The 12,641-nt window shown below is 58.1% G+C and overlaps 3 protein-coding genes across 3 annotated transcripts in view; 2 read left to right on the forward strand and 1 right to left on the reverse strand.

Annotated features, from left to right (window-relative positions):
• LOC113952531 overlaps positions 1–6,872 on the forward strand; it is a 7,475-nt gene extending 603 nt beyond the window's left edge. The window contains exons 2-17 of the mRNA XM_027654698.1: positions 386–533; positions 875–982; positions 1,067–1,139; positions 1,278–1,434; positions 1,515–1,560; positions 2,420–2,478; positions 2,574–2,609; positions 3,631–3,683; positions 3,910–4,042; positions 4,123–4,319; positions 4,534–4,579; positions 4,681–4,746; positions 5,253–5,312; positions 5,452–5,534; positions 5,702–5,796; positions 6,581–6,872. Of these exons, the coding sequence (XP_027510499.1) occupies positions 497–533; positions 875–982; positions 1,067–1,139; positions 1,278–1,434; positions 1,515–1,560; positions 2,420–2,478; positions 2,574–2,609; positions 3,631–3,683; positions 3,910–4,042; positions 4,123–4,319; positions 4,534–4,579; positions 4,681–4,746; positions 5,253–5,312; positions 5,452–5,534; positions 5,702–5,796; positions 6,581–6,615 (1,284 nt within the window). The 5' untranslated portion in view covers positions 386–496 and the 3' untranslated portion in view covers positions 6,616–6,872. The remainder of the gene's footprint in view (positions 1–385; positions 534–874; positions 983–1,066; positions 1,140–1,277; positions 1,435–1,514; positions 1,561–2,419; positions 2,479–2,573; positions 2,610–3,630; positions 3,684–3,909; positions 4,043–4,122; positions 4,320–4,533; positions 4,580–4,680; positions 4,747–5,252; positions 5,313–5,451; positions 5,535–5,701; positions 5,797–6,580) is intronic.
• A 764-nt stretch (positions 6,873–7,636) lies between these two features.
• LOC113952337 (histone H3.3) lies at positions 7,637–9,385 on the reverse strand. The gene is made up of 4 exons (XM_027654281.1): positions 9,249–9,385; positions 8,655–8,796; positions 8,426–8,579; positions 7,637–8,338 (listed from the first exon to the last, which is right to left on the reverse strand). The coding sequence occupies exons 2-4, from the start codon at positions 8,780–8,782 to the stop codon at positions 8,210–8,212; spliced, it is 411 nt and encodes a 136-aa protein (XP_027510082.1). The 5' UTR covers positions 8,783–8,796; positions 9,249–9,385; the 3' UTR covers positions 7,637–8,209.
• A 2,363-nt stretch (positions 9,386–11,748) lies between these two features.
• Positions 11,749–12,641, forward strand: part of UNK (unk zinc finger) — a 46,572-nt gene continuing 45,679 nt past the window's right edge. Inside the window, exon 1 of the mRNA XM_027654280.1 lies at positions 11,749–11,984. The gene's annotated coding sequence lies outside the window, so the exon portion shown is untranslated. The remainder of the gene's footprint in view (positions 11,985–12,641) is intronic.

The following is a 12,641-nucleotide window of genomic DNA, read 5'->3' on the forward strand; positions in this document are numbered from 1 at the left end:
CCCCCCCCCCCCCCCGAGCCTTGCACCGCCTCCGGGTCCCGCACCGCCCCTGAGCGCCCCGCACCCTTCCCAGGGTTCTGGGAAAGGCTGGTCGTGCGTGGGCAGCCCTATGGGCAAGGGGAGAGCTGGCCCCTACACACCCCGTGTGTACCTACGGCGGGGCCAGCGCCGGGGCTTTTTAACGCATATATCCAAATCCGTATCGCAGAGCCTGTCCTAATATATGTACAGATAAATATGTGTCTGTTTGCACGGGTGCCTCTCTTACATATGCGGCTTCTGCCGATACAACGTATGTAACACATATATGTTTTGATAGATATCTGTGTCACTGTCTGTGTTATCCCTGCATACGTCAACGTCTGTGCTTTTGCTATATGCTCAGGTAACACACCTGTGTGTGAGGTTCCCCCCCGGGCCGCTCCCGGGGCGTGGCCCGTTACCGGTTCCCGTCCAGCCGCCGCCGCGGGACCGCTCGGCCCGGGGAGACGAGTCCATGGCCGGGAAGGAGCCGCTGCTGAGCGCCCTTAAAGGTGAGCGTGGGCCCCCCGGGGCTGTTCCTGCCTCTTCCAGCAGCGCTGACCAGGGACCGGCCCTTGGCCGCGCACCGGTACCGGTCTGACCGGACAGACGGCCGGGCTGGAGCTCCCCGGGCCGGGCAAGGGCTCCCTGGACCAGGGACTTTGAGGAAGTTTACCCGAGTTCCTGCCCGGTGTGGCAGCCGGAGCCAGGGAGGGTCGAGCCCTGCCGGGGTGTTGGGCAGCCCCCTACCACCAGTCCCCTCCCCGGGGCTATGCAGAGCTGCTGCCGTGGTGCCCCTTTGCCCTTCCCCCGGCTGGGGCACCCACGGGCGCTGCCTTTTCCCTCACTGAAGGTGCGGTGCTGCAGCTGCGGGAGGTCGGGGGGCCCTGCACGGACACCTCGCCGCACCTCGCGTCCCTCTGCCAGCGGCTGGAGAGCATCCTGCGCAAGGGGCTCCGACGTGAGTGACCCTTCGTGCCCGGGAGGGGGGTGGCAGCTCCCCGGGACCCGCGGCGAGGGGCCTCATGTTCCCTTTCTCCCACAGAACCGGCTTGGGGCTTCGGGAGACGGGATTACTGGCACTGGCTGGAGCAGCTTCCCACGGGGACCAGCGGCAGGTGAGCGTCCCCGGGCAGGGCTGGGATGGAAACGTGAGCTGTGGGGGTGTCTGTTGTGACATACTCATCCCAAAGAGCTCCGGTGCAGGGAGGATGCTCCCAGGCGCTGCCAAAGGTGCTTCCCCTCTCCCCGAACAGGCCGACCCCTCTCTCCGTGAGCATCCAGAGAGCCGGGGGCTGTGAGCGGACCCGGACGGCCCAGGGCCGCGGGCGGTACTTCCTGCGCTTGGCCCTGCAAGGGAAGGTGCTGGCGGTGGCTGTGAGGGAGCTGGCACAGACCCCCGGACTCCTGGAGGTGCAGCACGTGGTGCAGTGAAGCGGGCCCACATGGGCAGTGAAATGGCAGAGTAACAGTGGCGTTTCACTGTGTTTCAGTTTTATGATCCAGAGAGCTCCATCCTCGGCAGTGAAGGTCTCCGGGGTAAGATGGTGGCGCATCTGAGGTGGGATGTAACCTGTGTTATGGCAGTGCACTGCTGCAGGGGAGGGGGAATAGTCCACTGTGATTTTTCTAGTCCAAATCTAGTGCTGTAATCTAAATATGCTGCTGCGGCGATGGAAAAAGAGGTGTAAATATTTAAACAGGGTTTGAGTCTGTCTTGGGTTGGCTTTAGTGTCGTGGGATAGGGAAATGGCTCCTGAAGGGTCTTCCAGTGTTATTCCTTCATATGTTTAAGCAGACCTAGTGGTCTGGCTCGAGGGGAGCCCATTACGGCTGGGCCTGGGCTGAGGGGTCGCACAGGGGTTTTAAATGGCTGTATTGCCTTGACAGGCTGCAGCACTCCATCCATCTGCAGCTGTGCTCCTTGAGGGGGCCAGGCCAGGGTGGAAGCCTTTAATCTTTTGATTATGATAAATAACCCTGTGTTAAACCTGTACATCGATGGTTTATAAATCACCCGCGCTGCTGGTGCGTGAGCAGATTGTAGACCCAGCAGAGTGATTGCAAGGCTTGTGCAGGAGAGCCTGGGCAGCTTTGCTTTGCTTCTAGGGTGAGAAATGGAGAGCGAGTCACTCATCAGCAGCGTTTGCTGCAAGCCTTGGTCTGAATTAGGGCAAAGCAGGTGCCAAGCCACACCTGTGCTGGCAGTGGGAGCCTGGGATGAGCCTCCAGCAGCAGCCTGGGTGCTGTGGTGCTGGAATGCTCTCAAGGCCTCGCTCCCAGGGCTCATTAGTTACACGGAAAACAGCTTTATTCTGTCCTCTGCTACGTCCCTGTGAGGCTGTAGCTGCCAGAAACCCTGCAGTGACACTGCTTCTCCGTCCCCATCCCTCTGCAGAGCCTTTCCTCTCACTGCTGCTGGTGCTGACAGAGATGGATTTCTCCCTGGACCTGCAGGTGTGGTGATGAATCAGGGGGGTGGTGGCTCCCAATGCAGGGCCCCAGCCCCTTCCTGACCAGGACCGATGGCACTGGCACTCCTTTGTTTACAGAATTGCAGCTTCTTGGACGAGAGCTGGCTGCTGCCGGTAAGGACTCATCGCTCCCCGGAGCTGTCCTCCTGCCACCTGGCCCTCCCTGAGACATCAAATGAGGGAGATAAGGAATGATTTGGTGGGGAAGGACTGCCACGCACCTGGGGTGAATTGGCTCAGCTTCACCAGCACGAGCAGAGCCGCCTCTGCCACCGAGGTGGGATCCTGCCAGGTGCCTGGGCTGTCACCAGGAGCACATCCCAGCATTCCTGGGAGTAAAACCAAGCAAGAGGAGTACCCAGGCCTAAATTGCTGTCGTTAAGTGAAGTTTTCCCGTGCTCCCTTCCCTGATTTCTTGCCCAAAAAAATCCCCATTTCCCTGGGCTGACACAGATTACGCGTCAGTTGGTTTCGCTCTTGGTTTGCTCAGTGAAACATCAGTTTGTTACTGAGAACAGCGGGGATGCCTTTATGTCTTTTAAAGATGAAGAGCATCCCTCCACTGCCCTTTTAACCCAAAAGAATCCCCAGAAAGCTCAAGGCTGCTTTGGGGGTGCTCACGGTGTGCTTTGAGCCGTGGTGCTGCTGCAGAGCCGGGGATCCTGCTGGGTTTTGGATGTTTCTGACAGCAAGTGCCCCCGGCCGAGCTGGCCGTGTTTCGGGTCCCCGGCTAATGCGATGTGACAGTAAGTGCTGCTGCAAACAGCAGCGGCTTTGGGGAGGGGTGGCCACACTCCCCTGGCTGCATGGGGACATGTGGGGTGAGGGAGGAGGGCTCTTGGCTAAGGGTTCACCTGCTGCTTTGCCCTCCCATCCGTGGAGCAGCTTTGTCCCTTCAGGGTCTGGGCACAGCCGAGTGCTGAGAGAGGGCAGGGACAAGCAGCCGCTGATGGTCCCAGCTCAGCCTGGGGCACTGTGGGCCAGCCTTTTCCTGGGCTCCCACAACCCTGGTTTGGCATCAGTGCCAGAAATCATCCAGGGCACGGGGTCCCAATTCTCCCCCTTGTCCTGGTCGTGCTCCTTGGATGTCCCATTGCCATTGCCAAAGCCACTGTCACTGGCCCTTCTCTTCCAGGTGTGCAGCACTTACGAGACAGTCCCATGCCGAGCGCTGGGGATGGTGCTCAGGTAGGAGCCTTTGATCCTACTCTCCAGAGGAATCTGGTCACCACAGCACTCAACCCCCCGCCAAAGGGGAGATAAACACCCTGTGAGGGTCTCACCAGTACCTGCTGTCCATGAGGTGGCTTTTACCTGCTTCTTTGCATGGGTGAAATGTCATGGATGGTACAAAAGGGCTGGGGGAGCCAGGCAGGGTCCCTGGGGCTGAGCCGGGGCTCGGCCACACCCCCAGGTATGTGGAGGGCCGAGTCTTTGTCACCAAGGTGCTCCCTGAGAGCCAGGCAGAGGTGGACGAGGTGGTGCTGGCCGGAGACATCCTGGACGAGATCAACGGCTGCTCGCTGAGATACGCCCACAGCGGGCAGGTGGGTGGGCAGGGAGGGCCAGGGTGGCTCCCCCTCCTCTGCCCCCCATCCTACCCTTTGCTTCCCCTCTCTCCCTCCAGGCTGGGGACATCCTGCAGAAGCTGAAGGGACAGCCGCTCATCTTCCGCCTGCTCCGGTGGCGGTGGCACGATGGGCAGGTCTATGAGCCACTGCTGCCCTACCTGAAGGTCCTGAAGGAGAAGGAGCCCCGCTTCCAGCTCCAGCACAGCCCCCGGCACAGGGGCGAGGGGGAGCCACGGCAGCTGCGGGGGGGCAGGTGGGTCTGGTGCCATGGGGAGCCCCCAGGCTGGGCTGGGGGTCCTGCCAGCGGGGTACCCCTGTGCCCACACTGTCCCTGATCTCTGCTCAAGGCTGTGGGGCCAAAGCTGCCCCCGTGGCCTTGGGGTGGTGGGGAGCTGGGAGCATCTTCCCCTGCAAAGAACAGCAGGAGGGATGTGTGGTGTTCCTCCCCTGAGCCCTTTTCTCCCCAGGCTGCTCTACAACCTGCAGTACCTGGGCCAGACCAGCATTGGGATGGTGAGGCTGTGGGGCACATAAAGATGCCATGGGGTGAATCATCTCTTCTGGGTTTTTTTCACGAGCCCGTGGGTTATTCCCTCCTTCCCATTCCCTTCCAGTATGGTGGCAAAGAGGTGCTGGAGCAGGCCATCCCTGCAGTGCTGGAGGGGCACTTGGCAGTGCAGGTGAGTGATGGGGCTGGGGACATCCTGAGAAGGGCTCTGTGAGAGAATGCAGGGAAATAGGGTCTCTGCCATGGATATTTTTTTTCCTGCCAGCTCCAGGTTTGCTTGGCCTGGCTGAATATTTGCTACCCTGCCATCCTTGTGGGTTTTTTGCAGGTCAGAAGCATCTCTGCAGCCAGGATAGGAAAGGGCATTAAGGAAAAAACATACAAGCACCTGCAGGAAGGCACTTGGAAAACTGTGGGGAGGCTAAGCCTGGTTCCAGGGGTGCTTTAGGGCTCAGGTCACTTTGTTGGAGCCTTTGGTGGGTTATCTGTGAAAAGATGGAAGTAGGAGAGCACTGGGTGGTAAAAAAAGGCAGCACAGGGAAAACATCTTGAAACAGCTGAGCTTGACTATGCTTCATCACCTCTGTGTTTGGATAATCTCTGTGGGTGAGTGTCTTATCAAACACAGAGCTCAGGGCTGTGCCCGTCGGGGCTTCTTCCCCCTCAACCCCCCTTCAGGAGGTTTTATTTGATGTGAAGGAGGCAGAAGTCCTGGTGCAGGAGAAAGCGTCTTCCAAGGTAAGCAGGCGACACCCAAGGTCTGTGTGAGTCCCAAGGATGCTGATGTGGCAGCGTGGGGTCCTGGGGCCAGTTTAAACCGGGAATGGGGCTGGCAGGGACTGCCCCCAGCCCCGTCCCCCTACTGTGCCCTGTGCAGCTCCTGTGCCGCCATCCCTACCCCACCATCTCCTGCGTGGGACGCTGCACGTGGAGCAGCAGGATATTCGCCTTCTGTGTGGCGTGAGTGCTGCCTGTGGGCCCTGGGAGGGGGGTACAGAGGGATGTGGGTCCTGGAAAGCAAACAAGCGGGGTGTGGAGCAGCCGCGGGGTCCCCGATGCGGTTGCAGGGCAGGGCTGGGCTCGGGGCCGCGCGCTCTGCCGGCTGATGGACGTGTTTCCATTTTTAGCTCTTCCCCGGAGAGCCCTGACAGGAGCACGTTCGACTGCCTGGTGTTTGCATCGAGTTCTGAGCAAGAATGCGAGGAAATCGTCGGGAGAATCGGTAAGGGAAGGTTTGTGCCTTCAGATACTGTCACAGTAAGACCGTGGAATACCAGGAATTGCTGGTTTCAGTCCACCACGTGCAGGATCTGACTTAATTCTTTTTGTTGAGGTTACTGAGATGAAGAGATACTTCGATAGTCTTTTTTTATTTTTTTTTTAAAGGACCGCTAGACAATGATTTTATTTTAAGAAACAGCTTCTAGGCATACCCAGATGGTTCATTGTTTCCACCAAGAACTTGGATGAAATATTGTTTTCGAGGGATGTTATTTTAAACATACTTTTCCTGCAGGAGCCCAGCCTGCTACTGCAGTTCAGCAGCAAACCAGGCATTCATAAATCCCGTTGCTTGGAATTTTTTTTCATTTGGCCTAAATGGAAGCTGCGTGGTGCTTCCTGAATTCCATGGGTTACTGAGGATCCTCAGATTTCTCGTGGGGAAACTGTCCATGGGGACATCCCTGCCAGCTGTTCCCTCACCAGACTGTGCCCCCAAAGACCTGCCAGGTGACTGACCTGAGATCACCAAGCCTCATCTAAAGTTCGAGCTGGTGCTTAACTTTGATTCAAAGCAGCTGAGTTTACAATTTAGATGCAAAGGAATATTTTTCCCTACAGGTCTAGCAATTAGGAAAATACTTGTTTAAAACCTTGCCTTGGATCATTTTAGAACTGGTTTTTAGTAGGTTAATGCTGTTAACCAGGGCCCGGAGTGGTGTAGGACAGGGAGGTGAGGAGGAAGTTGTGTAGGAGTGCGGGGTAAGGAGTGTCTGTTCCTCCAGCTGCAGGATTTAAGCACACGGAGTGGTTTGTCTGAGGAGGGAGAACCTCATGATGAGGCACTGGTGTCCCAGCCTCACCCAGCAGCACGAGGGATGCAGGCCCTGGCTCCCAGAGCAGAATTTGGGATGGTTTTCACACCAGTGTCACGCCATCCTGGTGGGACAATCACAGATGGCCACTGCTGACTTACAGCAGACACCGGTAGGAACTGCTGCTGCTCTTCCCTCTGAAGTGCCACTGCTGCCATAGCACTTTAATTTCATTGGAATAAATCAAGCCAAGCTGGCTCAACTGCTTCCCTGTGCTGCTGTTCCATGACAACTCCAGCCCTACTAGTGCAGCCTGTTCTGTGAGGGCCTCACCATCCGATTTAAGTGTTAATTACCTGCTGTTCGTCTGAGCACTTTCCTCCACCACAGCCCAACCAGGTCTGGCTGCTGAGGAACCTGCCTGAGCCCAGCCCCAAGTGAAGGTTTGAGTATAATCCCACTCTCATCCAAAAATCTGGAAATGAGACACTCTGAGCACCCACCCCTTTGCTCAGCAGCCCATCTGCTGCCAGGGTGTATAATTAGCTGTTCCCCTCACACACCATCCCACTGTGATTATCCGGGACTGTCACGCAGCCCAATCCCACAGGAACTCTCACACCCCCCACCCTCAGCACTGACAGTGCTTGGGAACAAGCAGGTGGTTTTGCTTCAACTCCAAAATAAACTTCCCTGCATCCACCAGAAAGGAGGAGAAAAAAACCTTTTAATGCTAGAGTTGTGTTCTGATAAGCTTTAGAAGAGACTCCCAAAGAAAGCTGCTGCCAGCCCAGGCCAGTCCTCCTGGACCCCACAGCCGCTCTCACCGGCCCACTCAATGACTCCAGCTAGAGAAAAATCTCCAAAATCCTCCAAAAACGGCCAAAAATTCTCCATTCTGTTGACAGACGAGGTTAACTTGCCACAGCAGCAGTCCAGGATTACAGGGATCTACTGCTGACCTCAGGAGCCAAGAGGAAGCTTCTTCCAGCCCATTCAAAGCAAACGACAAAAAGACTCCTCACATGTGAATGTAAAACATTTAATTTAAAAATGTTGACACTACAATATATAAAATAGCTATTATAAATGCACATAGTGTATTCTATAGCTGCCAGGTTTACGTTTTTAGGAAACTGTAAGTTACACTGTGGTTAAGACTTGTAGTTTCACCCTCTGAAGGAAGTCCACATTTGATCACAGTGATGCATGGTCAGACTAACAGCCCCAATTGTTAAACACTTGGATCAAGTCATAACCAGTTTTATTGCAAAAGGACCCTGTACACATTTATATCAATTCTAGTACCTTACAAGTTTAGCTACCCAACAAGTCATTAACATACAGAAACATGCATGAGAAGCAAGAAAGAACACCCATCCCTTCTGCATATTAGCAACTTGTCACTCCCGAGCCCGAGGCTCAACATCACTGAGGTTTATGTGAACAGTCACTTTTAGCATTCATCCTGAGTGAAAGATGGAATGACTTAAGTACAAATGCAACATATTATAAACAATTTCTTACAAAAAAAGTCACAAATTAAAACCAAAGTATTTTACAGAATTAACTACAAAACACCATAAAAACAGCCTTCACTTAAGCCCTCTCTCCCCGTATCCTGCGAGCCAACTGGATATCTTTGGGCATGATGGTGACTCTCTTGGCATGGATGGCACACAGGTTTGTGTCTTCAAAGAGACCCACCAGATATGCCTCGCTGGCCTCCTGTTTCAAGAGCACAAGAAGAAATGTCGTTAGAACCCCTCAGCGCAGCTCCCCCAGCGCCGCGGCCCAGCCGGCCCTCAGCAGTACCTGCAGCGCACCGATGGCTGCACTCTGGAACCTCAAGTCCGTTTTAAAATCCTGGGCGATTTCCCTGACCAGCCGCTGGAAGGGCAGCTTGCGGATCAGCAGCTCCGTGGATTTCTGGTAGCGACGAATCTCACGGAGCGCGACGGTTCCCGGCCTGGGTGGAGAAGGAGGGGGGGCGGGTGAGGCGGGGCCGGGGCTGCGGCAGCTGAGGCCGAGCCGCGGGCCTTACCTGTAGCGGTGAGGCTTCTTGACGCCGCCAGTAGAGGGGGCGCTTTTCCGGGCCGCCTTCGTGGCCAGCTGCTTGCGCGGCGCCTTCCCCCCGGTGGACTTGCGGGCGGTCTGCTTTGTACGGGCCATTTTTCCTCACTTACCTACGGTAGACACGTAACGCGTGACACGGGGCCCGGCTGTCCCCATCCACCCCCCCGCCTCAAGGCCCGGCGACACAGCGGCCAATCCCCTCAAGCTCCAGATGCCGGCGAGCTGCCCCCCTTCCCTCGCGGCGGGCAGGCGGCCAGCGGCCTCCCCCGGGGACAGGGAGGAGGAGTCACGGTTACCCCACCGCCCCCGCCTCGCGGCCCAGCCGCTCCCCTCCCCGGGGGGAAGCGCGACTGAGTCACAGCCGCCTCCTCCTTCCTCCCAGGGCCGCCCCGGGAGAGCAGAGGGGGGTAGGGGGGAGCGGGTGGGGGATGGGAACCGGCCGTGACTCAGGGCACGTAGGCAAGGCCCGCTCCGCCGGCCCCGCTCCGAGAGGAACGAAGGCCGCAAAAGCCTCGAAGCACTACCGCCTGCCTCGGGGACGCGCCCGCCGCCCAGCACTCACCGCTCAGAGGAGAAAGAAGGGCCGCTGTCCGGTAGCGCTGCGCGCCGACGCCGCTGATGCCGCTGGGATCGACCCGCTCCGCAGCCGCCGCGACGCTCACTGCGCCCTCCCCGCCGCGGGGACGCAGATTTTATATGGGGGGCGCGCGCGTGGCGTAGTGGCGTCACAATGCCCGGGAGCAACGCGCCGCGCCATTGGCCGGGACCCCCGCCGGCGCCGCTGCGTCACCTCACACAAAGGCCGTGCTCCGGTTCCCCCGCTCTGATTGGGCGCACCGCTGGGCGCTGATTGGTTGTTAAAGTAGGCGCCCGATTGGGTGTTGCGAGGGGGGAAGGAGCCAATCGGCGACGGGCGGTCGCTGTGCGCGCTGATTGGCCGAAACGGGGCAGGGTTTGGATCCTACCCTTTGTTGCGAAGCTCCACAATGGGAAGTCAATTGGAGCGGGGCGAGCGGCGGCCGCGCCGCGGGATCCTCCGGGCAACCCCCGGCCGGGCCCGGCCGACCCCGCCGCCAACCGCCCTCCCCGCGGCCGGAACTGCGGAGCCGCCCGGCGGGGGCTGCGAGTGGCCGCGGGGTCCTCCCCGCCTCCGCCCGCGCTCCCCCGGGAGCCGCCGGTGCTGCGGCCGCTCGACCCCCGCGCTCGGGGGTGTCGGTGGGAAGCCCCTGGCAGGGGACGGGGGTCTGGCGGCGCCTCCGGTGTTTCCAGCCTGGGTTTGTCATTCCAGCAGCCAGGGAAGGGTTGTCACGGGACTTGGGTTTAGCATTGCTGGGCTGTGACAGCCCCCCCCAACCCCCCGAGTCAGAGCCTGACCCCTGGCCCTGGGAAAGGAACGTTTGGGGGTTGGGGCTGGGCCTCTCTGAGCTTCAGTTCCCTAAATCCCACTGGCTCTGGGGGTCGCCCCCATCCCTAATGCAAATCACTAAGTTTCCTTGCAAGTAGGAAACCAGAATCCATGTTCCCTGTTGGTACCACCTTAGCATTTATCTCCCTAAGATAAATAGCAATTCAATGAAAAAAATAATTGTCTTTTGGGGCAAATTGCTGCCTTAAGTTCCACCTTGATTTATATCACTATTTTGCTGTATTTGTAGAGGCTCTGGAGGCAGGTCCCTGCCCCCCACGGGAAGGGTTCCAGGATCAAGAAGAACAGGTCCCAAATGCCCTGCAGTCGTAGCACGTAGAGAACATACACGGAACACAAACAGACGCTCCCAAAGGTGTCTGTGAGCTTCCCAAATCGGAGCACAGCTGGAATCACCCGGGTTTTGCATCCTCGGGCTCTGGGGTCAGCTCTGGCGTGGTGGGCAGAGCTGGGATTGCTGGGAAAACGTGTTGGGAACGTGTTGGGAGCGTGTCCTGCTCCTCCACCCGCTCAGTCGCTCGGGCAAACACACCAATATGGTGCGACAGGACCACCACGTGAGCCCAGGCTGTCGTCTCCCACCCATCTCCTCCTGTCTTCATTTTCCAGGTTAATTTCCTCTCTCATAAAGGGAAAAGGTTAATTATTTATCAAGACACAAAAAGCTGCGTACCCACAGAATGGCTTGGGAGGCTGTGGGTAAACACTCGCTGCGTTGGTTTGGAAAATGAAAAGTGGAGGATTTCTCTTTCATCTGGGTTGTTTCACGCTTGGGAAGAAGAAATTTAGGAACCGGTTCTGACGGTGACAGCTCTTAATGCTTTTAATTTGTTGCTTTTAAGAGCTCCCTGCACTGTCACTAATGCCAGGAGGCCGGGTGGAATGGTTGTTACTCCCGAGATGTTTCCTTTTCCATCTTTTCAGAGCAATGGCTGCTTAAACTTCTCATTTTGGAGATATTTCAGATTTTTTGCCCTCCTGAAGCCTGGAGAAAAGCCATGTGTCCTCTGGGATGGAACAGGCTGAGGGACAGGTGTGAACAGCAAAGCTGAGGAGAGCAAACCAGCACATGTCCCGACTGTGGAACGAGGGAGAACTGGGAGAGGAAACAGTGTCAGCACCAGATTGTAGAGCAAACATCAGCTATGAGGGATTGGGAGCCTGTGGTTCCCAAATCCCTGTGGACAAAGTGCAGGCTGATGGTGTTTTCAGTGTGATTCCTGGATAATTGAAGGGATTTCCTGCAGGTTCGTGGCTGACAGTGATTCTGGGTCGGGTGTGTGTGGAGATATACACACATATTGACTTTGGAAAAGTCCTGCTTGACCAGGAGCTGTGTCATCAGTGCTCCAGCCTCCCGTGGAGGGTGGTTGGATGAATAACAAGGTACTGATATCCTGTGACTTAATTCCTGCGAATGCCTGGGAATGAGCTACTAAACCACCCCAGCACAAGCCTGCCCGCAGCAGATGCTGAATCAGAGTAATTTAGAATTAAAAAAGGTGATTTCCCTCCCCAAACAGCCGCAGAGGCCTCAAAGTTTATTATTAACGTGTCCACCCTGCGTGTGCTGGCACAAAAAGAGGTGTTTGCCTGATAAATCCCGTGTGCCCTTTCCCACAGCGCTGGAGATCCCCGTGCCAGAAGCGGTCCTGTGTGGAGCCCAAGAGATCAAAGTCCTATTAAAAGAAACCGTATCATTTCCTCTCCTAGGGGAGAAGTTAATTGGCGGGGGAAGCGCTGCTCCACACGGGAATTTCGGCCGATTCTTTGGACACGGCTCCTCTGGGTGGGGGTTTTCCCCGCAGGGGGCCTCAGGTGTGATCTGCCACGACCCAGCAGCCAGGTGACACTGGTGTCACCTGCTCCGAGGTAGGTTCTTGCTGGGCCTTCCTCCTCCTCCTCCTCCTCCTCCTCCTCCTCGCAGTGCTGTTCCCAGGCGCTTCCTGCGCGGCGTTGTCCTGTGAGTGGGGAGGGCCGTGGAGGAGCGACGAGAGGATGCCAACACTAAAATAACCCTCCCCGCGTCCACGCTCGGCCCCTGAGGCAGAGGAAAGCGGGGGGGGGGGGGAGGAAGGAAGTGAGGCCGCCGGCCAGAAATAACTCCGATCCACCCCCTCCCCGGCCCCCCGGCACTGCCTCCGCCGCTGCCTGCAGGGGCCGGGCTGGGCTACCCGCGGGGTTCGGTCCCGTCCCAGGGGCTGGGTGTCCCCCCAGGGCTCGCTGCAGCCCCCGGGGGTCGGTGTTGTCCCAGGATTTCGGGTCCCGGTGTCCCTCCCCGCCCCCGATCCCGCCCCACCACCGGGGGGCGCCCCAGCGCTCCGCCCCCGCCTCCCCGCCCCGCCTCGCACTACAAATCCCGACTCGCCCCGCGCGGCAGGAAGCGCGGGGGCCGCGCCGCCGCGGGGCGCCCCTGGGAGTTGTAGTCCCGCCGGCCGGAAGCCACCGGCCCGACGCGCCCCGCGCCGGCGGGCGGCGCGCGCGCGGCGGGACTACAAGTCCCACCCCGCCCCGCGCGCCCCGGCCGGG

This window comes from Corapipo altera, unplaced genomic scaffold (genome assembly GCF_003945725.1).
Source record: "Corapipo altera isolate COAL_440 unplaced genomic scaffold, ASM394572v1 343, whole genome shotgun sequence".
Taxonomy (NCBI): domain Eukaryota; kingdom Metazoa; phylum Chordata; class Aves; order Passeriformes; family Pipridae; genus Corapipo; species Corapipo altera.

Bases quoted from the DNA above. Each gene is read 5' to 3' on its own strand.
- LOC113952337 (XM_027654281.1), bottom strand. From the start codon at position 8,782: ATGGCCCGTACAAAGCAGACCGCCCGCAAGTCCACCGGGGGGAAGGCG. The intron at 8,580-8,654 runs GTAAGGCCCGCG...TTCTCCACCCAG, and splicing joins AAGAAGCCTCACCGCTACAG to GCCGGGAACCGTCGCGCTCC. The intron at 8,339-8,425 runs GTACTGCTGAGG...CTCTTGAAACAG, and splicing joins CAGCCATCGGTGCGCTGCAG to GAGGCCAGCGAGGCATATCT.